The sequence below is a fragment of the Rhinocladiella mackenziei genome (genome assembly GCF_000835555.1).
Source record: "Rhinocladiella mackenziei CBS 650.93 unplaced genomic scaffold supercont1.4, whole genome shotgun sequence".
Taxonomy (NCBI): domain Eukaryota; kingdom Fungi; phylum Ascomycota; class Eurotiomycetes; order Chaetothyriales; family Herpotrichiellaceae; genus Rhinocladiella; species Rhinocladiella mackenziei.
The window spans coordinates 3,426,747-3,450,314 of NW_013550601.1; the positions used below are offsets into that span (position 1 = coordinate 3,426,747).

At 49.6% G+C, this 23,568-nt stretch overlaps 8 protein-coding genes across 8 annotated transcripts; 3 read left to right on the forward strand and 5 right to left on the reverse strand.

Annotated features, from left to right (window-relative positions):
- Positions 1-64: 64 nt before the first annotated feature.
- Z518_06350 (uncharacterized protein) lies at positions 65-944 on the forward strand (the record flags this gene model as incomplete). The annotated part of the gene is made up of 2 exons (XM_013417160.1): positions 65-243; positions 371-944. 2 exons carry the CDS (start codon positions 65-67, stop codon positions 942-944), a joined length of 753 nt encoding a protein of 250 aa, XP_013272614.1.
- Positions 945-1,186: 242 nt separating this feature from the next.
- On the reverse strand, positions 1,187-4,395 carry Z518_06351 (uncharacterized protein; the record flags this gene model as incomplete). Its single annotated transcript, XM_013417161.1, has 2 exons — positions 1,187-3,984; positions 4,035-4,395. The coding sequence occupies 2 exons, from the start codon at positions 4,393-4,395 to the stop codon at positions 1,187-1,189; spliced, it is 3,159 nt and encodes a 1,052-aa protein (XP_013272615.1).
- Positions 4,396-4,947: 552 nt separating this feature from the next.
- Positions 4,948-6,710, forward strand: Z518_06352 (uncharacterized protein; the record flags this gene model as incomplete). Its single annotated transcript, XM_013417162.1, has 5 exons — positions 4,948-5,013; positions 5,085-5,220; positions 5,269-5,452; positions 5,504-6,279; positions 6,358-6,710. The coding sequence occupies 5 exons, from the start codon at positions 4,948-4,950 to the stop codon at positions 6,708-6,710; spliced, it is 1,515 nt and encodes a 504-aa protein (XP_013272616.1).
- A 981-nt stretch (positions 6,711-7,691) lies between these two features.
- Positions 7,692-9,299, reverse strand: Z518_06353 (uncharacterized protein; the record flags this gene model as incomplete). The annotated part of the gene is made up of 1 exon (XM_013417163.1): positions 7,692-9,299. The coding sequence occupies one exon, from the start codon at positions 9,297-9,299 to the stop codon at positions 7,692-7,694; it is 1,608 nt and encodes a 535-aa protein (XP_013272617.1).
- A 2,219-nt stretch (positions 9,300-11,518) lies between these two features.
- Positions 11,519-12,603, reverse strand: Z518_06354 (mitochondrial intermembrane space import and assembly protein 40; the record flags this gene model as incomplete). The annotated part of the gene is made up of 2 exons (XM_013417164.1): positions 11,519-12,312; positions 12,396-12,603. 2 exons carry the CDS (start codon positions 12,601-12,603, stop codon positions 11,519-11,521), a joined length of 1,002 nt encoding a protein of 333 aa, XP_013272618.1.
- A 385-nt stretch (positions 12,604-12,988) lies between these two features.
- Z518_06355 (uncharacterized protein) lies at positions 12,989-18,162 on the reverse strand (the record flags this gene model as incomplete). The annotated part of the gene is made up of 7 exons (XM_013417165.1): positions 12,989-13,180; positions 13,380-13,685; positions 13,817-14,612; positions 14,744-15,376; positions 15,513-17,125; positions 17,192-17,966; positions 18,032-18,162. The coding sequence occupies 7 exons, from the start codon at positions 18,160-18,162 to the stop codon at positions 12,989-12,991; spliced, it is 4,446 nt and encodes a 1,481-aa protein (XP_013272619.1).
- A 1,000-nt stretch (positions 18,163-19,162) lies between these two features.
- Z518_06356 (uncharacterized protein) lies at positions 19,163-20,905 on the reverse strand (the record flags this gene model as incomplete). Its single annotated transcript, XM_013417166.1, has 2 exons — positions 19,163-20,584; positions 20,834-20,905. 2 exons carry the CDS (start codon positions 20,903-20,905, stop codon positions 19,163-19,165), a joined length of 1,494 nt encoding a protein of 497 aa, XP_013272620.1.
- A 1,501-nt stretch (positions 20,906-22,406) lies between these two features.
- Positions 22,407-23,548, forward strand: Z518_06357 (uncharacterized protein; the record flags this gene model as incomplete). The annotated part of the gene is made up of 3 exons (XM_013417167.1): positions 22,407-23,093; positions 23,168-23,275; positions 23,339-23,548. 3 exons carry the CDS (start codon positions 22,407-22,409, stop codon positions 23,546-23,548), a joined length of 1,005 nt encoding a protein of 334 aa, XP_013272621.1.
- Between the last annotated feature and the right edge of the window lie 20 nt (positions 23,549-23,568).

The window sequence follows — 23,568 nt, forward strand, 5'->3', positions numbered from 1 at the left end:
CGTTAAAAAGAAAAAGCAACCTTTGCAAGGCCAAAGGACGAGAGAAGGATCCACAAAAAAAAAAATGACCACACCCCGCTGTTTCATCGTCCGCCATGGCGAGACTGAATGGTCGCTTTCGGGTAAACACACTGGCACAACCGACATCTCATTGACCAAGAACGGGGAGAAGCGAGTGCGTGCAACAGGTCGAGCCTTGATCGGCGACGACAGACTGATCGTTCCCAAGCAGCTGGTGCATATGTACGTAGCTGACCACCGTCGACACATCTCTACACTCAGACTCATGCCCCTCCCGAATTAAATGTCTCGACCGACCTATTCACTAAACTCTTTCCCAACTTCATCACTAACATTCCTTATCTTAAAGCTACGTGTCTCCTCGCCATCGTGCCCAACGCACTCTCGAACTGCTCTACCTCGGATGCCGCGACCCGTACCCCTGGCAGACCGGCAATGAGATATCATCTGAGACGTCACCGCACAAAACCGATGCTCGCGTCACCGTCACCGATCGCATTGCCGAATGGAATTACGGCGAGTACGAAGGCATCACGAGCGCCGAGATCCGCAAGCTCCGCGCCTCGCAAGGCCTGGGGCCTTGGGACATCTGGCGCGATGGTTGTCCTGGAGGCGAGTCGCCTGAGGACATCATCGCGCGTGTCGACAATCTGATTGCCGAGATTCGTGAGAAATACCACGCCCCTGTCATTGGGAAGCCCAAACAACCTGGTGTCACGGGCGATGTCATGGTCGTTGGCCATGGCCACATTCTCCGTGCCTTCGCCATTCGCTGGGTCGGCAAACCACTTACAGAGACCGCCTTGATCATGGAAGCTGGTGGTGTCGGAACCTTGAGTTACGAACATCACAATATTCATGAACCGGCCATTTTACTAGGTGGTGGCTTCGTGGTGGGAGAGGACAAGGAGGAAATCGAATGAGAGAAGGTTGAGAAAGAGGCAAAGTCATGACATGATCGAGGGTATCTTTTCAGCCCATTTTGTCCTGTTCTTGATTTCAGTTTTTCATGGTGCCCAGCGAACAATATACAAGACGGGAAACCGGAACCTCCAGTGTAAAGGAGCCCTCGCCCGGCAAAATCTTAGAAAGCCTACTTCGGACAAGCAGGAATTTGGAGAGTCATGACCCGGAAAAGTCCTTCAACTTTTCCTTTTTCCTTTCCTTACCAACCGCCTGGGGGAGCTGCTGCCTCTCCTCCACCAAAATTCCCTGCTCCAGTGCCCTGGCTCTGCATCCATGGAAGAGGAGGAGGTGTCCGCTTCACTCCACTGGTCCAGCCACGATCCTCGCTCTCTGGACTACAAGGCGGGATAGGAGGCGTGGGCGGCTTCTCGAGATTCATATTTGTAAATTGCGTCTGTCCGCCTCCCAGGAATCCTACGCCTGTGATATCGATATTTGGCGGTGGTGGAGGGAGTATTGGTCCCGTAGGCCAGCTGTCGCCAGCATCGTAGGGCTGTACGAAAGAGTATGCGGTTGATGGTCCAGGAGGGTGAAGTTGAGCCTGGCCTTGAGGTTGAACCTGCGGCGACAGATTTGCTGGCGCAGGGGGATTGGCCCAGTTTCCTCCACACAAACTGATTGCTGAGCTGCGCCGTAAGTTCGACGGGGTCTGAGTGTACGTCGTCCCCTTGCTTGCCATGCCTTGAGATTGAAATCTAGCACGCCTCGAGGCCTGCGAGTCGAGGTTCTGTTGTTTCTGATTTTGAGCTTGATTCGCCTGTGCCTGTACCTGATTGAATGAACTCTTCTTAGGAGTTGTCTTTCGCTGTCCGTTCCAGCCACTGTTGTTATAGTTGTTATTTGCGACGTTGTTGGTTTGAACCCAGCCCACCCCTCCCCTGTTTTGACCGTTTCCACCACCAGAGTTCTGCTGGTGGCGGTTCTTCCGCCAGTTATTTGCACCACTACTCCCATTGGTTTGTTGAGCATTTCCATGTCTACTCCAGTCGGTATGATTGGGATTTCCCCTGTCGGGATTCTGAACATTTGACTGATTTGATAGATGGATACCCAGACCAGGGTTGGTAACATTTCTCGTCGGTGGCAGATTGTATCTGAGAAATTCCATTTCAGGAGGAGTGACGGGGACCTGTTCATAAGAGTTGATTGAAGCAGGTGTGACTTTCTCTGGTGGCGGACTGGGTATCGACCCTCCCAATGCACCTTTGGCTCTGAGGACCATCTGAATCAGTTCTGCCTTATCCAAGTTCTCCAGAGCGTTGACATCCTCATTCCCTGTGGGCTCGGATCCAATGTCCACGCCGATTTCGTTCTTAAGTTGTTCTTTTGTCCGATACTTGAAGACAAATTTCGCGTATGGTTCATCTAGGTTGTCGATGTATTCTGGGACACATCTCTTCTTCGTGTAGATGTATCCCTTTCCTGATTGAACTTGTTTGGAGATACCTTTTGCTTCGACCATGCTCCGAGGAACATCGTATCTTGGCTCTTCCTCCGCATCAGGCGGAACGCCATTTTCGACACAGGCTTTCGAGGTGTAGTAAGCACCATGAGGACCATAAAGAGCTCGAGTTGTCTGCAGCGGCTCAGCTGGATTTGACTGATTGTTGAGATTCGAATTATTATCTTGGTCATTGTTCCAGTCATTGGATTGATTGTTACCACCACGACCAGCATTTTGATTGCGGCCATCCCAGCCACCGTTGTTCTGATTTGGGTCCCATGAATGGTCATTTCCACTCTGGTTTTGATCATTCGGGCCCCCGTTGTAGTCATCACGGTTATCGTTGGCGTCTCCCCCATTATTCCAGTCGCCATCATCCCAACCAGCATTGTTATTTTCAGCATTGTTGGTATCGCAGGCATTATCGTCACCAGTCTTTTGATCCCGACCAGCGCTAGTGTCGTTATTGCTTGAATTGTTCGGCGGATCTTGAGTATCAGCGATTTGAGAGTCGTTAAGCATGTTATTCTGCTCTGTCGCAGGGTCCAAGAAACCAGGTCCCTGAGTATGAAACAATGGAGTGCTGTCGGGTGGAGGGTCAGGTTGAAAAGTAGTCATTGCCGGATGAGGCGCCGACAGGCTAGCATTCTGAGGATGTGGCTGTGGCAAGGGGACGGAAGGACCGGCGAATATCTGAGGTGGAGGACCATTTGGCGGAGAGCGTGGTTGGTAACCGCCATGGCCTTGATCGGTGTAAGGATACCGACTGTAAATCTTCTGGTCAGCATTGTAGAAATAGTGGCCATCGTGAGGCGGGAGTGGATAGTCTGAGCAGGGATTGGCTCCTCGACGAGAAGTCGATTCCAAGCGGCCAGAGGCTGTTTGCGGTCGTACATAACCATTGTCACCTCTGCAACCTGGTTGGCTACGATGCAGGGGCCGGTCGTCATATCTAAAATGTGAACCAACATGAGGCGCACTGTAGTCAAAGTGAACATGTCGCCCTGGTTTGGCAGGTCCAAGTGCAGGCTGTCGGTATATTGACGATGACGGTAGAGCTCGATAGATGTCCGATGATCTAGTGGGCTCTTCATATCGTCCAGACACTGGCCAATAATTCTGTGGGTAAAACTGCCCCTCTTGCAGGCCATATGGCGCAGGTCGTCCCCGATGCGCGTGTTGCGCTTGTTGCCAGTTCCATCCGTGATAACTCGTTGAAGGGGCATCACCTTGAGTCCCAAGGGAGAGCGGAGGTTGATCGGCCAGTCCGTCAAAAATTCCACCAGAAAAGCCGCCGAGGACCCCATCTAGTTCACGTTGGCCTTCGACCTCTGCGGAATTCTCTTCCCTCCGCGACGCCGTGTCAGATTTGTTTGTTTTACTTTCTTGCGAATCATCGTCGCCACCACCAAGAACAGCACTATCCTCGCCCGAAGAGGCTGTAGACATCTCAAATTCTCCTGAAGTGCCGATGCAGCATCGGAGGACCAAGACTTCTATGGTTCCAAGCTCATCAAAATGGCTTTCATTGACGCCCTGTGGCAGTTGAGAAACTGTTGAGAAATTGTCAGCGACTAGATCTCTTTCCGTACAAGAAACAAACCGATATTGTAATCGTCAAAGCGCCATTCACGTCCCATGTATGTTCCATCACCGATTACTTTTTCCTTTTGTCTCACAACAAAATCAATTTCGGTCCTGTTCCTCGGCACGCCTTCCTTGGGAGGCTTCAGATTGACCCGGTTACGATTGCACTGGTAGCTTCCATCAATGAAAACGATCATAGATAGGCCTTCGAAGATGAATTTTCGGGAGGTCAGTTGAATAGTGAAAGGTTGAGGATGGTTAGGAATTGCAATGTAGGATTCGACGACGCCATCTCCATATTGTGTGCCATACTCTGGGAAAGGAGAACCTGTGTCAGCCCACAGGACCTGGCACACCAGGTCCTTCAGAGCTGGCATTGTGATGTCCTGATGTCATGGTTTGGGGGAGACGAAATAGGGACATGAGATGAGAGCTGTAGGTCGTCTCAGTTCGACAACTTCTGACATGTGTATGAGAGCCCGTCGGAAGAGCGAGTTTGGGCAGCAATGGGCCAAGATGAGGAGAGCAAGATCAGGGTAAAAGAGAGGGAGGTGGGTGCTATCTTCAAACACAAGTGTATTTCTGGTATTGCATTGTTTGTGAGGAACGGGAAGAAGGCGAGAGGGCGCCCATGATGTGACTACACAAAATCATTCATACATTAGTGCAATACTTCTTCAAGTGACAATCTGCTCTCGATGGCTATGCTTTTATGCTCAGACTAGATATCTGCTCCCACCCTGACGGGATATGTCAAATCAACTTGAGGGGCCAGAACAATTTCCTAAATAGCGTTAGCCGCATTTTGTATGGTGCTTAGGCCTTGGTGTCTTTGCGCCCGTCTTCTGTTCAATGCTCACTCTGCTGCCTCTCTTTACGCACCCTCTCCTACCCTCTCATGTGCCCTAAGATCTATTCAGTCCTCCACAATGAACGCGACGAAAGCTCAGTCACAAAAGATCTTCGAGAAGCTGAAGTCCAAGCCTGCAAATAAGGTAGACCTATCGCAGCGCCTCCTCAATAAAAGCCACTTTGTGCAATTCATGTCGCTGACATTGTCTCCTAGATATGTTTTGACTGTGGTCAAAAGAACCCGACATGGTCCTCTGTCCCTTTTGGCGTCTATCTGTGTCTCGATTGTTCCTCAAACCATAGAAATCTCGGCGTCCACATCTCCTTTGTCCGATCAACCAACTTGGACGGTATTGCCATATTCCTTAGACTTTTCGGAGAGACATTAACAAACCTAGTCTGGCAATGGAGTCAACTACGGACCATGAAAGTAGGAGGTAACGAGTCCGCCATGAAATACTTCCAATCACACGGTGGCAGTGCTGCCCTCGCAAGCAAAGATGTTAAAGTCAAATACACCTCGAACGCGGCGAACAAGTACAAGGAGGAACTGAAGCGCAGGGCAGCGAGAGATGCAGAAGAGTCTGTCTACAGTTCCTTCCCGCAGAAAAATCTGGTCTAACAATTCTTCAGATACCCAGACGAAGTCGTCATCACGGACGAAACCCTTGTGGCTCCTATTGACGGCTCATCAACACCCGCCGGTGAACCAGCCGATGATTTCTTCTCTTCTTGGGATAAGCCCACTATTAAACGACCCAGCAACCCACCATCTCGCAGCGGCACTCCTCCAGTAGTTTCGCGTACTGCTTCCCCCTTCCTTTCTGCTGGCAATGCCAATGGCGCAGCTTCACGACCCAAGTCCCCCTCTCCCTTAACTGCTGCTGGAAACGAAAGTGAAAATGCCCTTCCCGCCCCAACCGCCATCCGTACCACTTCCTCATCCGCCATCCGCAAAGGACCCTCAGCCGCCGGAGCCGGCGCTAAACGTACCAACGTTCTGGGAGCGAAGAAGACGCATAAACTTGGCGCAAAGAAAGTAGCAGGCGAAGAAATCGACTTCGAAGCCGCTGAAAAGGCCGCAAAAGCCGAGGCGGAGAGGATAGAGAAATTAGGTTATGACCCTGAGACCGAGAAAGCGGAGGAATTGGCAAAGAGCAAATCGCCAACTTTGGGTTCTGCCACGAATGATGCTCCTGCAGCTATTGCCACCCCAATTGTTGGAGGCTATGGATCTAGGCCTAACCTTACACATACACGAAGTCCGAGTGAGATCGAACGGCTAGGGATGGGCATCGGACGGTTGGGGTTCGGCCAAATCGGAGCGAATAAGCCAGCTGCTTCTACTGGCGCAGCACCAAAGAAGTTGGGCTTTGGCAGCGTCGGCGCAAGCAAAGCACCTGTAGAAGGTAGGAAACATGGTTTACCTCCCTCGATACGATTCTCTTGATCGCCAGGCATGTCTAACTCGTGGTTTCCTCCCACAGACGACGAGGAACAATATGCGCGCCAAAAATTCGGGTCACAAAAGGGCATCTCATCGGACGAATTCTTTGGACGAGCGCAATACGATCCATCCGCTCAAGCGGAGGCGAAGTCACGATTGCAAGGCTTTGAGGGCGCCACGAGCATCTCGTCAAACGCATACTTCGGACGCCCTGAGGACGACATGACGGGTCTCGAGGGCTCAGGTGAGTACGGTGATCTGGAGACCGCGGCCAAAGACTTCATTCGTCGCATGGGTTTGACTGCGGGTGACGATTTGGAGAATCTTATCAATGTGGCTGGCGAAGGTGGCCGGAGACTTAGGGGTGCGGTCGCCAGGTATTTGAACAGCTAGATTTGAGGACTGAGTTGGACCTGAAGATGTCCATAGATCGAATGTCTAGGAGGGGAGATGAGTCGAAATAAGACGAGATGAGCCGAGATGTATGAGTTGCAAAGCGTCTAGACTCCTTCATCTTTGCCCTGACAAATGATGCGGTATGAACGAGCTACTAGTCTAGGAATACGCAGGCTTGATTTCGAAACTTGGGTTTTCTTTCAATTTGGTCTAAAATATGAAGTCGTAGCGTGGACTAAAACGGACCAAAAAGAGACATCGTTGCGTCAGATCACATTGAGCCAGTTACCTACTCATCGACAAGCTTCAAGAATCGTCATGGGAGAATATCACTCCTGAGGGTTTTCATTTTCTGTCTCAGGCAATGCAATGCTCTCCCATGGTGTTGCTATCAACTCAACTAATACATATTACCCGCAATTCCCCTGTATCACAGCAATTCCTCCCCGTCGTGTTCCTTTCTTTGCCCATCACAAAAAGAAAGACAAACTTCTTTCAGTTTGACCTCTCATCGAAACCCATTTGAGATCCAACTGCATCCCTTTCCCTCCATATCACAAATCCCCCGTTCGCTCTGCTCTGATCAACACTAGCAAAAGACGTGGGAAAAAGAGCGAGTATCGAGGTCCATATTCGAGCATTTCTGCCCCCTGTTTTGACCCATGAATACAGAAACCCATCAGGTAAAAGAGTGAACTTGTCTAGTTGATAGGAAGCACAATTCAAAAACCAGCTCAGGAGAGGGAAGAAAAGAAAAAAAAAAAAAAAAAAAAGGTTAATCGATGGAATCATCCATTAAAGATATCCTTAGTGATTCCAATTAGGAATGCTTTTTCGTAAAGGGGATTGAACGCAATAAATGTCATGCCAATCAATCTTGGATGGTCATCAAGTCGTGATGAAACGAGAGGCTGAGTCTTTCCAAGAGAACTCAATAACGGTGACAATGGGCGCTGCCCTTGTTGCCTGTGTCATTCTTCACACAACGACACTCTTGCGTTTCTCAGCACTACTGAGAACCAGAAGTGGGGTGTTGCGTCTTGCCGGCTCAACTTCAACAATCGGTCCTCCAACGGAATTGCCCTCATCGCCGTTCAGGCTCTTCGCACTGACGGTTCCAACGCTGTCAACCGAAGATCGTTCCCTGGACTTTTCTTTGATTTCGGACCCGATAGCTCCACTCGCCACAGCTCGAAGACTGCCCATGCTCGGTTTGCTCGAAAGGTTACTGCTACCAGCAAGAACCGAGTCACTATCAGACGAGACCGAAAAGTTGAACTCGTTCTCGCTGCCTGGTGATCCCCCTCCAGAGCCGGGTTGACGACCATCGCTGCGACGTTCACGGCCAGCGCGGACCAAATCGTGAACAGCTCGGCGACGTTGTCGAGTTGCAAAATTCTTGCTGCCTTCGTGCTTAGAGGTAGGCTTTTCTTCGAGCTCTTGGAGAAGTGGAGGACCCTTGGGTTGTCTGACTGGGTGCTCTCCAGCTCGTCCTTGTCCAGGTCCAAATGTTCCAGTCAGTGGGGTTTGTGGGAAACCGACCGACCTCAGACCCGAGCCTTTTGTCCATTCACCGGTCGTCTTTATATTGGCGGAGGACAAGTTCTTCCTGTGACCTCGACGGAAAGCATTGGCAGACGGAGGGGGTAATGGTTCTACCTCGTTTTGCGGAGATGGCGTTGGGTTTGGAGGGGTTTTTGAGCGACTTTCGGTCAGAGGATAGGAAGAATCAGGGAACTGACGTTGGTATCCAGGAGTAGCAGGTGGAGGTGAAACAGAATTAGGACGAGGGCTGGAGGATACCTCCTCCTGTTGGCCCTGGACCGAGTTGTCGACAACAAAGCTGGACTGGCCAGTCATAGGATTGTACACAGCGAAGACACCGGGGCTTCCAGGGACCGGTTGAACCACCGGTTGCAAGCCTTGCTGAAACTGTTGGTTGTACAAACTCAAGGGGGAACTGATGGGGGACTGGAACTGTTGGCCAGCATTGTTCATGGTTCCGGTGTTGAGATTAAGTCCACCCAATTGGTGAGCGGCGGCGGTGACGTTCAACAGCTGTTGTTGAAGGGCACGTTGCTGTTGAGCCAGGTAATTGTTGGTCGCCACCAATTCGTCGTAGAGGTTTTGATCCATCGTATCTGCTCCGTCGACAAAGTCGAGGGTGGGAGGAGCAAGAACATGCTCAGGACGGGAGTACCCCTGCTGGAAGTTGCCTTTGAAGGAATTTCTATTTCCTGGAAAGTACGCTCCGGTGGCAGTCTGTGGAGTAGGATTGGTATATTGCGGTGAGGCGTACTTGCTGCTTTCCAACCCCAACCCGTTGGTGGCAGGAGGAACAGTGGCGGACTTGGGGGCTGTGCGGAGGCCTGCCAAAAGATGGCCACGACTGGTGCGTGGAGTTGAACTGATGTTGGCCTGCTGGGTCTCGTCGATAGTGGAGATCTTGGGAGGAGGAGCAACACTCAGGCGCTTGATGTGAGAACCTTTTCCGCGAGAGGCAAAGCCAGGGCCAGAGATGCCAATGGAGTTACTGAAGGGAGACTGGTAAGTCATTTGAGCAACACCGCCAGCGTCGATGCTCATTGTATTCTAGAAAGCAAAGAAAAGATAATGTTGCAGAGAATATCCGTGCACTGCTGACGCGTGAAAATGAACGTGTTACAAGGGGTTCATTCGATCTTTTGGGTTCCACGAATTAGGAAATGTATCGAGCGTCGTGAAAAATAGTGATGAGTTTCGTATCGTAGTCCTTTCGAAGTGAATGACAGGGAAATCTAAGTTCGTAAGCAGCAAGAAGAAGTGCCTGCCTGATTCGTGGTCAGTATGTTGGTGTTGGGGTCGTCGAGGATGACAACGAGACGGACCAAAAAGGTTCAGCCAGCTGTGGCAGAAAGGTGTAGAGAGAGGTTGCCGACAATGACCAGGGAAGGGGGAAATGATTGAATGTACAAAGCGGTTTTAGTTTGTAGCAAAATAATAAAGGGTGTACGCAGGATGGAAGAATGAGGGTGTTCGCGTTGGTCAGGTCGGTGGGATATTGCGCGGCAATGATCGTTGTGGTTGTTATTTTTTTGGGTTTCTTTTTGGAACAATGTATGGACGATTATGAGTTATGTAGCGAGATGCGTTCAAGGTTTCGATCAAGAGCAGCAATTTTCGCCAGGGCGCAGGTATGGGAAGCTGAAGCTTCGAGGGATCTTCGGGTATTGGCTGATTGTAGCGATTAGGACCAAAACGCAGGGTAGGAAAAGGAAAGGCGAGAGATGCGAGAGATAGAGGGGCTGAAGAGTCGATGGCGGTATCGACAATGAAGGGAACGAGTAATGAGGAACAGAGGCAACAAGGTGGAAGAGTGACTGGAGAGAAGGTGACAGCGAAAGGATGATGGGGGATGAGAGAAAAGAAAAAGATCGAAAAGAGGAAGAGGGGCGTATGGATTGGAGGGTGAATTTGGTAGAGAGGCGATGAGTGACAAAGCAGAGCAAAGCAGACACTGGACCACAGAGCGAGGGGGATGGAAGGCCCTCGCCAACTAGGCTAGTGAATTGGGGGACGGGGATGAAGATTGTATGGCCAGCAGAGACTGGTGGATGAGTGAGAACAGCACATCAAACCCGTTAGAGGACCAGTCGCAGAACAGAGAAACTACCAGAAGGGGGGCCACCAGAAAGCACAGACTGGGAGGCGGAGCGATTGGAAGAAATGGAGTCCCCCAGGCGCCGCGCTAACTTTAGTCGATCGTTAATAAACACTCAACCCCCCCTTCCCCATTAGTTGACCAGCAAGCCTACGCCGAACAATGCATGCTTTGATTTCCACTGGTGGTAGGATTCCTATAGTACGCAGTGGGCATTGTCAGACGAGCCACTGGCACCCTATATCGTATAGAGATCTAATTGATGACTTGCTATAAATATGTATTAGACATATGATGGCAGAGCACCATTAGCAAAGGGAGTTAGTTCACCACAAGGGGATCCTCACTTTGATCCCTATTTCAACCATTGTTTCAACCTTGTCTCTTCTGTCGAGTCCAGGGGGTCATACCATAAGCAGGACAACAGGGCCATTCAATTCATCCCTCACTTTTGCCGTTGGCACCAAGACACAAACACCCATTATCAATCGTCCGACCACCTTGATCGACCATGTCTTTATTCTCTGTTTTTGTGTCAGTTCTCTCCATCACCAATTCGCGAACCATAATTCTCACTGCGGAGCAACTCTTATTTCCAGCAAGCTCGTGGCAGCCGGCTAAGCGAACCACATCTCCAGCATCCGACGCCATGGGAGATTACCTCGTCCAAACACAAAAATAAACCGAAAAGAACCCCTTCCCCTGAGCAGAGTTTTGCCCGGACATTCGTGCCGTGTTTTCCCTGTTCAAAATGGTCGCCCACATGGTGAACATGGCGTGTCCGGTGAACTCCATTTCGGATCAAAATCAGCCAACCCTGCCCGGAAGAGGACCCTGAACTTCGAAGCGATAAACTACTGGCACGGCAATCTACCATGACAACATGGCGAACAGGTTCCAAGGATAGCTTTGTCTGTCAGCACCAAAAGGTTTCGTGAGTGGGGACGACATGTCTATTTTCTTTTTTTTTTTTTTCCCTTGCTCCTGAAGATCCAAGCTATTATCGTACTCGCTCGCCATCACATGGTATTGTACAGGCTGGTTGCTCTCAAAATGATGTGTACTTCTTGTTTTGCTGAACACATTTTCCTCACTGCTATGCAAAAATTCAACCCCCATATTTTGCCAGGCCCAAGTTTGTTGGTCAAATAATGTACGCTCGTCCTCATTTCTCCGTTTCCGGGCCCTCCTTAGCGTCGTGAGCCGCCCTTGGAACAACATCTGATGTCGGACTTGCCGTTTCTTCCACCGGAGAGGCCTGTGGTTGTTTGATGATGATCGACTTTTGTCCCTCGTTTGTGTTTTCTCGATCTTGCGACAGAGCCGGCTCTTCACGTGCAGCTGGTTTGTCTGGAGTGTGGGAAGTCGACTTCTTTGCCGGCCGCGAGGACCTTGACGGCGCCGGATCTGGCTCTTCCAGTAATCGGCGCGTAGGAGCTGCCTCTTGTTGCTGGAATTGTGCCTTTCTCTCCGCCACCTCATTCGCCAGCTCCTGTTTCTCAGCCTCCCATTCTGCATCCAGCTCTTCGAGTAATCGGCGAGAAGAAGCTACCTCTCGTTGTTGTAATTGTGCCTTTCTCTCCGCTATTTCATTCACCAGCTCTTGTCTCTCAGCCTCCAGTTCTGCATCCAGCTCTTCATCATCCTCCAGTTCGCCCTTGTAGATCTCTGGATACCTCTGGAAACACTGTTGCATGTTTTGAAATTTGTCTATGCAGTCCATGCCCTTGGGTTCTTCCGTTGAAAAGACAAAGCAGGAAAATGCCTCTCTGAATTCTGGGCCACAAGGGCCGTGGGCCATTCCTCCTAGACACGGACAATCCCAATTGATTTCACCAGTCTCTGGATTGAACGCTCCTTCGTTGGCCGCTTCCTGTTGTTGTCGGTGCGAAGTGAGGGCGTCTAACGACGAGACTTCTGAGGAGTCTTCTAGGGCGTCGACGTTGGGGTCTAATAGGTCTGAAAGATATATTGTCAGTTCCGATCAGCTTCAATGATGAATCGCTCGTATGTAACCTGCAGCAACAATCGACGACACGTACAATTTTGCGGCTGCTCTGCAAAGACTGGACTAGTGTTGTAATAGTAGATGCCTGCAATTGCAATACCCCATCTCACCGCACTGCTCTTCCAGCTCCGTCGTGTATTGACAGGTGAGCTACTCGCGAATCGTTTTGCAACCGTGTGCGCCGGAGCAAAAGACGGCCGAGCTGCGGATCGCAAAACGTTTCGGGCTACTAAACGGTACATGGTTGCGAAGATGAGGACTTGTTCGGATTCTTCTTTCAAGGAACCGAAGAAGATTGAGACATGCTAGAGAACCCGAGAAACCAAATTACTGCAGACAGAGTTGGAGACAAGGAGAGTTTGCCCTTTTCAATACGAACTGATGTAAATAATATTCATATTTGTAATTGCCACCTCCAGGTTTATTGTACTTGAACGATATATAGTTCTCCGTAGACTTCTTCACACAGTCAGTACAGCAAAGCATTGAACAAGTCTCACAACCATTCAGCCTTGCCAACCAGCCCCCCTGAGCAAACCGTAAGAAACATGCCATTCTTCTGTGGACACGGAAATGATACACGACAATAAATATCTACATGGACAGCATTCACTCCAGATCTCATGCTCAGCTTCCATGTATCACTGCGCGATACTCTTGGTCCGCTTTCACCCGCATTTTGTCTGCAAGATACATTGACCACGGATCCAACAGAAACCGTGCCTCGATCTTCTTATCTGTATTGAAAACACGGACGAGGAAATACACATCTGAAGGTATTCCGTCGTGATTCGTTTTCGAGATAGTATATACTCGAGCCTAATATTTGGTCAGCTCACGTTAATTGAAAATTTGTAGAGAAGTCGTCGACAGGGTTTCTGAAAAGAGCCCCCCCCCCCAACACACCTCGGCCCCCAAACCAAAAAAAAAAAAAAAACAGAATAGATTTTGTCGAAAGGGACTTCCAATGAGAGCAGCCCAGTACTATCGGCAACACCAAGATGAAAGAGAGCCTTACCATCTTCATCTGATCATTACTCCACGCAAACTCAGAGGGAAAACCCCCTTTGGTTGTCCTCACATCAAGATGATAAACGGGCGGTCTGCCAATCCATTTACCAGCCTCTGAGTACCGATGCGCGAAATAGCGAGTGAATAACTTGCTTTGATCAGTGAGCGTGAAATTGGCATACATCTTCTTCTTTCCAAGAATATTCCTTTCCCCGACAAATGGCTTATGTCCATTTCGCGTCCGGAGAGGACTCGTCCAGTGGGTTTCGGGAACGTACGCCGAGCCGAGCATGCGCTGAAGTTCCTGCGAGACCTATATTCAGAACGTTATTAGTATAATCTCCACCGGACAGGGGATAGCCGGCATGAGAATGGAGAACTGGGCCAATTTGCTTCGATGCCCGGCCTGAAAGCTTTTTCTCCTCGGCAGATCCACATGCCTACCTTTTTTTGACCGAGAAACTCCAGTCCGTCATCAGCGTCTCGTCGTGCTAGGTCCGAGGGGCCACGGTTTATTCTAGACATACGGTTGCGAATGGCGAATATTCTCAACGTTCTGTCGACCAAAGTTCTTCCTGAGAGAGTTGAATCAGCTGCCGATTTGACTGACATTTTATCGTCATCGTCCTCAATGTATAGGTCGCTAACACCTAGGCCGCTGAAACCATCATCGAGTACGATGATGTGGCTAATATCTGCCGAGGTAGAGGAGGATGTAGATGCCGCCCCTTTTCCCCTGGCGTGGACCTGTGCAAACATCCGAAGTAAATCGGACTTGAAGACAGTCTTTCCTCGAGGTTGGAGGGCACCATTTGTCGAACCAAAGCTCTCAAATCCAGGATCAAAATCTCCTTCGACATCAATATCATATGCTGGCTCATCGAGACTGAGGTGTGGAATGCCGTGCCGTCGAAACCATTCGTGAATCCTTTGAGGACTCTCCGTCAACGCGATAGTGAGCAGATACAGATGTCTATCCTCAATGGAACAGAAACTTGCAATTGCCTCTATCAATTCGCCCGGTGTCTTATTTTCTTCGAAGTAATGTTCCTTGAAATAAATCTTGAGGGTGTCATGCGCGGTGGATACCACAACATTCCCATCTTTGGAGCGTCCCTGTTTTGAGCAGGAACCCACCTGAAGAGACCATTTCTGTATCACTCTCTCGGTGAAAAACACCTCTAACCTCTCCAGTTTTGCCATCTTGTCTTTCTTGCCCAGTTCTCTTCTTGGGATAAGTCTGTCATGTTAACTGCGTTAGTAAACATATCCAGCCTGAGAAAGGAATAAGCAAACTCCCTGTCGCTCGTTCTGAGCTAGAAGGAGGTGGCTGGTTGTGGATAAAAGCTGAACCAAGGACCAGTCACTAACCTCGCAATAAAATCCGATCTCGATCGCAGGTCTTTCTGATACACCAAGTTAGGGCGAGTGGAACCAATGCTCTCAGCTATGCTCGTGGCTGCTCGTGTCAGCCTTCTTCTGTCACCTCCAAGTTTTCGTAAAAGGAGAGGCATTTTAAGGATATCCTCAACCTCAAACGCCAGCAAAGGCACGATCCCACGAAAACTCTCAAACAAATGTGTCCGATCCGCAATAAACCACGGAGTGGAATTTTTCGCACACCCAAGTGTATCCCATTCACCATCATTTGCCATGCTTTTCACAGGCCACAGACCACGTGTTTGAATAACGTCAAGGGCAGTAGTGGGCTCATCAGTCTCCAGACGCTTTTCAATCTCGAGAAGCAGGTCTCTGATGTAGGATAGAGGTTGGCCTGTCCTGAGCAGAATGGCTTCACGGACAAGATCTCTTATCCCGGCATTTGATATTTGGAAAAAGTCGCGAAAGAGACGCTGACATGATGGATACACGTTTTCGAGAGCTACAAACTGCCGAAGGCATTCGGGGCCGTGCCATAAGCAGTCCCGAACTTTGACCCATCGCACTGTTCGACTCTGATTCTTGTTCGGAATACAGACGAGCGAGTTCTCCGCGAATGATTTTCTGTCGGGATGTCAGCGACTTGATGGCTTTGGCAAGCATGTGTAGAAAAGCAAGGGAGGTTCCTGCACATCTTCTCTAGGCTCTTGAAGCTGCAGCAATACTTTCTGGAATTTGGACGGTAATGAGGAACACATACCTAACAAGGTCCGGATGTTCTGAACATCGGGCCTGAATCTGTTCTAGCATGATGACAGCCTTATCAAAAACTGTTCCTTCTCTTGTCGCACTCAATGCTTCCAAGCATCGAAGATAGAACCATACATCTCCCGCGACACCTAGCCCAAGAAATTTCAGTTTCTCCCATCGCGAGTCAAGAGGGGTCCGGACGTCCACAAAAGGTACTTGACCCTGTGCTTTGTCCACAAGCTCTGGAAGAGGGAGAAAAGCCTCTCGCAATGGTCTGAAAATGCATCCTCTGCATTGAACCTGCACCATTTGCAGTTCCCGTCGGAGTCGCTCCCGAGATGCGTCTTGTTTGTGATCATCATTACTTCTACCGGCGCCATCTTCAATCCACCAGGAGTAATGATTCCAATTCTCTTTCAACAAATCCAAAAACTCATTGGACTTGGAATTTCGGATAATCAACGCAAAATCGGGAGAGAGGCGAAAGGACGAGGGATAATCAGGATCCTTTTCTGTAAGACGGGGCAAAATCGACATCCCGGCATATTTTTCGAGCCACCTGAGCCAGCGTTGCGGATCATCACCACCAACGGCCAAGTAATCTGGATGGATAAAATGGACATCAGATTGGTCATCAAAGTAATGGCTCGCCGCGAATGGAACCTGCGAGGTCAAGTACACCTGTTCGCCCCTGACGCGACCAGAACCATTTTTGGTGACGAACCAGAGATATCTCAGCCGAGAGTCGTCGGCTCGGGCGTTGAAAAGGAATGTGGCATGGGAAATAAGTTGCTGTAAAGTCATCGAGTGTGGACTGAAGGACTCATCCATATGTATTTGGATAAGATTGCAAACAACGCTTTCCTGGCTCAGAACCTTTAAGCCAAGTTGCGAGTAGAGGGATCGAGTTGTTGGATGATTCGCAGCGTCCTCGCGGACCAACCAAAGTTCAAACCCTTCGGGAGGAACGCAGCGTTCGGCCTCCTGGGGAAGATAAACAGAATTGCCGTTCGCAGGTACCCAGCGGCCGTCGTTGAGAGGAATTACTGGCAATTTGAGAATACGTTCGCGATAATTTGCATCGAATACCAGCTTCAGCAGGAGCTCTGCGAGTCGGGTATGCCATTCCCACTCCCGGTTGCGGACCAGCGACGCATTTTCCTCTATGAAGGAATCCAAATGGTCCAAGAAGATGGATGCGGTCATTATCTTCATCCCGAGGGCCTCCAGATTCCCGTTCAACGAGACTCCGTATTTAGGGCATAAGTACTTTCGATCATTGCTGGGAGAGGACGACATGGGAACGCCACGTTTATCACAAAACTCCTCAGGAACGTATATCAAGGATGCTGGCGTCATCAGCTCCTGGGTTCTGCATTTCAACACCGGCTCTCGAGACAGCCGTGTTATTATCTGCCGCCGGGCAGGCTCAAAAAAGGGTGATTGTCCGGACAAGAATGGGATGTATCGGGGCCACATATAACACAATTGGCCGTGACTGTAGGCCCTCGTCACGGTTACGAACGCATTCACAAATTCTCGCCGGAGAGCTTCGTTCCAAGGTGAATACATCAAGATATCCTCCCGGTTTGCTGAGAGAAGAAAGTCCGCCTGCAAGAGAAACTGGAAAAAGTCAGCCCTGGTACAAGATTGGCCGCATGTGCAGGTTCTCTTGGAGTAGTCACTGACCTTGAAACCATAATCTCTGATGGGAAGAAATGCGTATACTTTTTGAGATTCGACCGGTTGCAGATCAATGATATCCGGAAATGCAAGCATTATCTGAGATTCCCTTGCGCCTGGCCGTTTCAGTTCATTGGGTAGGTTGGTTGCTCTATATGAACTGACTAGGTACCTCATCGATTTGTCGTCCTGAATGAGCTCAATTGCAGTTTCGTTGCGGCTCGAGCACATTCTTTTGCTGAGAGTGGTTTCCCAAGTGGAAGCAGCCTCGTAAACTGTGATTTTAACTTTGTTCAAACGGCGAAGGAACATTAACATGCGGGAGTCGAACGTCTTGAGATCCGAAATAAGCTGTTTCTCGTCATATTCAGGGGACAACTGCAGGAGCGTGGACGTCATTGATGGTGTAGTTGGCTCAGGAAATATCTCCCAGATTGGCGCCACCATACCTAATACCTGCCTCTTGTCGAACTTGAAGGTGTATGAGTTGGACGAGATCCAAACGACGTCGGCAGCTTTGAAAACCGACTTGAAGCCGATGCCTTTTTCTCCGACATAAGAAGCAGCACGGTTGGCACCGGCTTTGGTGCTGCTGCCCACTCGGCAAATGGCCTCGACGTTCTTTTCGCTAAAACCTCGCTCATTGCAATCGATCCTCAATCGCCGACCCTTGTAGGTCAATGTTATGCTTGGCTCAAGCACATTGTATTCATTGTCATCTGCATTCTGGATCAACTCCAGCAGAAAATGAGTCGACTTCTGATAGAGCTCGTCGGCAAGGCTAAGAAGGTGAGTTAGCTGTGAACTTGGTGATCTGTACCATTGGCAGAATCCAAGGATGCGTACGTGTGGAGGGCGTTCTGAAGATTCTCAACGTTCCGATTCGAGGCCTTAGTATCGTCCAGTCCAGCTTCTTGTCGGATCGTCTCAATATGGCGTCGAGCCTGGGAGGCTTGATCGCCACCAGAGGTGGCCATGTTCCACTGTTGCTCTCTCCCAGGCAGAGGAGAAGGTCGAACAAGGTTGGAAGGAGCGATGGGCTTTTCATGCGGCTAGTTATGAGAGCCGCCATCTCCTTGCTTCAACCTAAGTCACCGCATGAGCTGATAGGGTCAATTAGCAAGCGGATCTCCGCACAACTAGGGACTTCCTGGGCCACAAGATGACTATGGCTGAGCAAGGCGTTCCGGAAAATGGAGCTGTGAAGGCTACACCGGTTCCCAATTGGGTAAGGCTGAATCGCATACTTGGGCCGTGAGACTATTCTTCACCCATCGATGGCAGAGTTTGGAATAGATACCAGGCTAATTGAGGGTCTACAGGTCACATGCGGGCTTCAGACAGTCTGATTAACGCGCAAGAGGTACAACCGTACCTTTGCACACGGCCTGGAGGAGAGTGTTTGCCCCAAGGCACCTACGCAGTTAGGGAGGTTATCGGTAGGTACTGTGCCTGGGGTAGAGCGGTTTCATAGATGCCTTGCCAAGATAATTAGCAAAACAGCGGCAGGACCACAGGTCGGCAAGGACGCCGACCTGTACAGGTATGGAGGATGTACCTGCAAAATTACAGAGTGTCCAACAAGCCAATATCTATATCATCCAATCCCCCATTCTGCCGTCAGACAGTTTACCCTATTTTCCAGCTCATCTCCTTGCCATTCCACAGTATTCGTACCCTTATACCGCCTAGATACCGATGCATGTGTCTCTATCACATTTCTACACTGTCCTAGTAAATGTCGAACTGGGCAGAGATATGCATCTCTCGTTGAAAACTCGGGATCCCGTCTCGACCGGCACTAGCGAGCAGGCATGAAGAGATAACTGGAAGCAGAGGAAGACTCGACTAAACCTGGAACTCAGTATCTTTGTCAGACGTACATGCATAGATCATGTCCAATCACATCACCATCCACCCAAGAAGCAACAACCAGGGCCAACTTTCTCAAGCCAAAAGTCCCCGTTAACGGATATGTCAATGAAATATGCTCGGTGGCCGGAGACTCGCCCCTTCTTGATGGCAAGAAAGACCGACCCTCCACCAGGAAGAGATGCAGTTCTCCTGTCCAGGTTGCGCCCATCGCGCTCCTGATCTCACACCGTCCCAGTACTCTCTTGCAATGGTTTTGACGTCTTCATGATCATAGCCAGTCGCGATATCACACCAGACATTGTAATTGTGCACCCCGAGGATGATCACAAGGATCCGTCCGTTCTTGTCCTTGAAAATTAAAATACCAGAATGTCCACTGTCACCAAATGTTAATCGGATTTCTTCTTTGCTTACCTCCCGCCTGGCCATTTTATTGTATTCAACCTGGGGGAGACCATTCGGGCGTTTCTTGATGGAGAAAATATAGCGGTCCTCTCGTTGCATCCAGTGCACAACGTCAAATCTAGACGGGTCCATTCCCCTGACGTATATATCCGATGTCTCATTGAAAGAAATTTGGCGTTTTAGCTCCTCAATTCGCTCTGTTTTAACTCTGATGTAGTGATTTGACCGATTACCTTTGAGCCTTCGTAGGTATATCCCAAAGGGATATCGATCCTTCGAGTGTTCTTCCTTTTTGCGTTGGCAGTTGAGAACGGCTAGGAAAACATCGTCTCCTTCCAAATTATGGCACGGTATGAGAGGCAGCTTGATATTCAAGCCCTTGTTGGTCATGGAGAATGGAGACGTCAGTGTATCATCACCGTACCGGCGGACACTGCCGCAATGGGCAAATTCTCTAGGAGAGCGTGCTAGCAGACCCCGCTCTGGACCAGGCCCAGTCCACGCAAAGATTGAATGATCGTCTGATACCTTTATGATCTCAAGCTGTAAGCGCTGAAAAGCATTTTCGCCCTCCCCATACATTGTCGGCATATTGACACCAAACAGTCCCATCAAGCAGTACGCTTGGTCTTCCACCTCTGCTGTTTCCCTTTTCGAAGCCCAGGCCATTCTCTGAGCTACGCTGATTTCGCCTGCGTAGTTTGTCAAGAGGACTTGAGAACTGATACCGGTGACCTCCGATATCACCTCCTGTAAACTGGCTTTCGTTCCTATCTCGGTCCAATCTTCACTAAAGAAGATGACGTACAGAGGAGCGAGCAATTCTTGAAGGGTCCATCCTCTGGTAAACCATCGGCTCCTCCGAAAGGCAGAATTCGGGCTTCGAGGATCTTCATTGCCAGGAACGTCGGTCAGGTAACTGTAACAAACCTGTGACTGTCGATACCAGTGAAACATGGAATTGAGCGCCTCGGTGAGTTCGAATTTATCTGTCTTATCGATGCAACACGTGTCGATCCAGACATAATCAAAGCCAACGGACGCCGCCTGCTCACAACAACGTAGCACTTTCTTGTAGCCAGCCGTCTTCTTCAACTCCGGGGATGGGTTCTGTATCTCCTGAAAGGATACTTCTATCTCCCCCCATCTATGAGAGAGGATGGCATAATCGGGGGTAAAAGGGTGTTTCCTTGTTTGGAAACGCCTCCACCCGCAAGGTTTTTGTGTTCAAGAGCCGCATGGCTCAGATGTTAGAAGGCTCAACTTTTTGAGAACGGAGATGATGATTGAAAGACAGACGCAAGTCTTTCTAGCATAAGAATTGCTTGCTTATATTTCATGGTGCCAAAGTTCGGATGACTAACTCACCTTTCGGGCTGTTATTAATTGTTTCGACCGTTGGAAAATGCCTGGTCGTTTGACATAATTCAAAATGCCCATATCGGACTGATTGTAGGATCTGATAATGTGCTGGCTCTTGCTTGGCTCGCAACATTCGGGCAGAACAAAGCTGCCACGTCAACTGGGTACAGGTGCACATGGCGTGGGCGTAGACAGAGCCCTGGCTGCAGAATCACTCGAGAGACTGGTTTCATTCGCTGAGGCTTTTGTAACAATGAGGGGCTCGCTCACCGGACTGCGACGCCTTGCATGATAGCGGTTTGATGCCCAATTAGATAACCCCGGCTTTGCGGTGTCATCTAATTTCATCGTCATACCCGCCTTTGAAAATGAGAAAGGAGCCTGGTGCAGGAATTATCACGAGCCGCGTGGGTCTCTACGGTTCAAAGGTGGGTTAAGCTAGAAGGCGCTTCAGCATCGTCGTGACACTGCAATCTTTTGCTTGTTTTCTGTTCTGTTTGGACTGAAAGACTGATGTCTCTCTCCGTTGTGATCTGCCTTGGACACAACAGGTCTAGGAAGATGAAATGAGAGCCGCCAGATGCCTGATTCAGCCGCTCAAGCCCCAGGATCTTGAACACGTACCTGGGATGTGCATTTCCGTCAGTGACCCTACTCGCTTCCAGCAACTGAGATCCCACTGGGCCTCGATGTCCGTCCTCTCATAGGATGTAGCAACAAATCATATATCCTTAGACTGCAGCAGGCTTGGAGCTGCCCCTCCCTCCTCTTTTTTTTTTTTTTTTTTTTTTGCTGGCAATAAGGCAAACGATTCCAAACCTTCCACGGCATACGTGGTTCAAACATTCAGCCCTAGGATGCTCTGCACAGATAGGGCTCTCGAGCGGCAACAACGCTTGGCCAGCACTATATTTGGCTAGAGGGGCTCTTTCAGAGCATTTGATCGAACTGTCAAGCAATCTTGCATTATGGTGTCCGTCGACGAAAAGGCTGTCTTAATCCAATATTTCGAGACGAGCGCCGCCAGGATCGAGGTTCGCGCTAATTCATGTCGTTTTAATTGGTAGTGTATGATTCTTGTTAACGGATCGAATTCTAAACAGAGAGCCGGTTGGGGCGTTCCAAATCCGATGGGTAATGGAGAAATTTTGGATCACGATAAAGCTTCCCAGCGTATTCGATCAACTCCTGTGGTACGCTTTCCCCCTCCCCCCCCCCCTGATGTAGTATAAGATGGCAGGCTGAGATCTCCAAAGAGGGACAAACGTAAAAATTTCGATGAAAATCGGTTCAGGTTGTTGTAAGGAGCCCCCCCCCTTCCCGGACGCAGGAGACTATCGTTACACCTGTATCTTAAAGAGCCTCAGGCTAACTTCGACGAGGTTTTTCCAGCTTCAAGACCGGGAACAGCTTCGCAATTATGCAGCACTCATCAAAACTGCTGAGGCTTCAGGCTGGGTCAGCAGTGAATTCGTCCACTTCGTGGAAATGGGAACTGTGGGCTCGGCGGTCTTAACGAGAACCGGAAATGTTGGTTGGTTCTCATAGTCGATGATGGATTGCGAACAATAAGCTGAATATGAGCGCAATAGGGCTTATCCTGCAGACTCCAGCGGATGACGACCTACCCTTCATTATCCTCTCCATTACCCGCATTCCGGCAGAAACACACCAAAGAAGCGCTGACTGGGTCTGCCTTCTCTTTGCCGCACCTCATATCACGTTGAAAGCTTTGCTCTCCGATGAGTCTTTTCCATCAGATTATGCCCCTTTGGCTCCCGACTTTATGTTTCTTCCGGCTGGTATTCTCAAGTGGCAGGTGGAACAAACTAGAGATCGAGTTGCAGGCTTGCTGGAAGATGTAATAGAAAAGGAGAAAGTCATTTTTGGAATGACTAATACTTTTGACGTAGCGAGCATTAAAAATACCTTGTTTGAGCAAGGCAAGAAGCACCTGAAGCTGCGAAATCGATGGCTCTTCGAACAGGAATTGGCCGAGAACATGAGTCGATGCTTTGACGAGATTGCGAGGCGGCAGACCAGGAGCGGCAACAGCAGAAATAGCCCGCCGACGTATTCGAGAATTCTCCTGCAGAGAGTCCAGACACTGGTCAGCTTGTCAAGGATGTTGAAGCAAGATTTGGCCACTATCCCTTCAAAGATACAGGCCCAACATCAAATGGTAACTTCCTCAAAACACATCCGAGAGCTAGGGAGGAACACACTAAATCCCAGTAACCAGATTGACGCCCGACTGAACATAATGGTGTGTGAGAGCCTGTTTTCCACAAAGTATCCAAATCAAAGGAATAATTCGAATAATGACTCCCCTCGGGACAGATTGCTCAGAATTCTGCCATAGCCGCCGAGGAAGCGCGTCGTGATAGCTCGTCTATGAAGACGATTGCTGCCCTTACCTTGATTTTCCTTCCTGCTACCTTCGTTGCGGTAATCCGACCTCATCACTATCCAGACTCTAGTGCTGTTCCGCTCAAACTGACATGTTGGCAGTCGATTTTCAGCATGTCCATGTTCAACTGGCAAGCTGAAAGTGGGGGTCTTGTCACGTCCAGATGGATCTGGGTGTATTTTGTTATTGCAATTCCCTTGACTTTGATGGTCCTTGTTTTCTGGATTCTCTGGTACAAATGGACCCAGGCTAAGTATTCGAAGAGGCATGGAAAAGGATCCCAGATGGTTGTATTCCCAGATTCGGCGTAGATTGTTGTGGTAAGGAATGT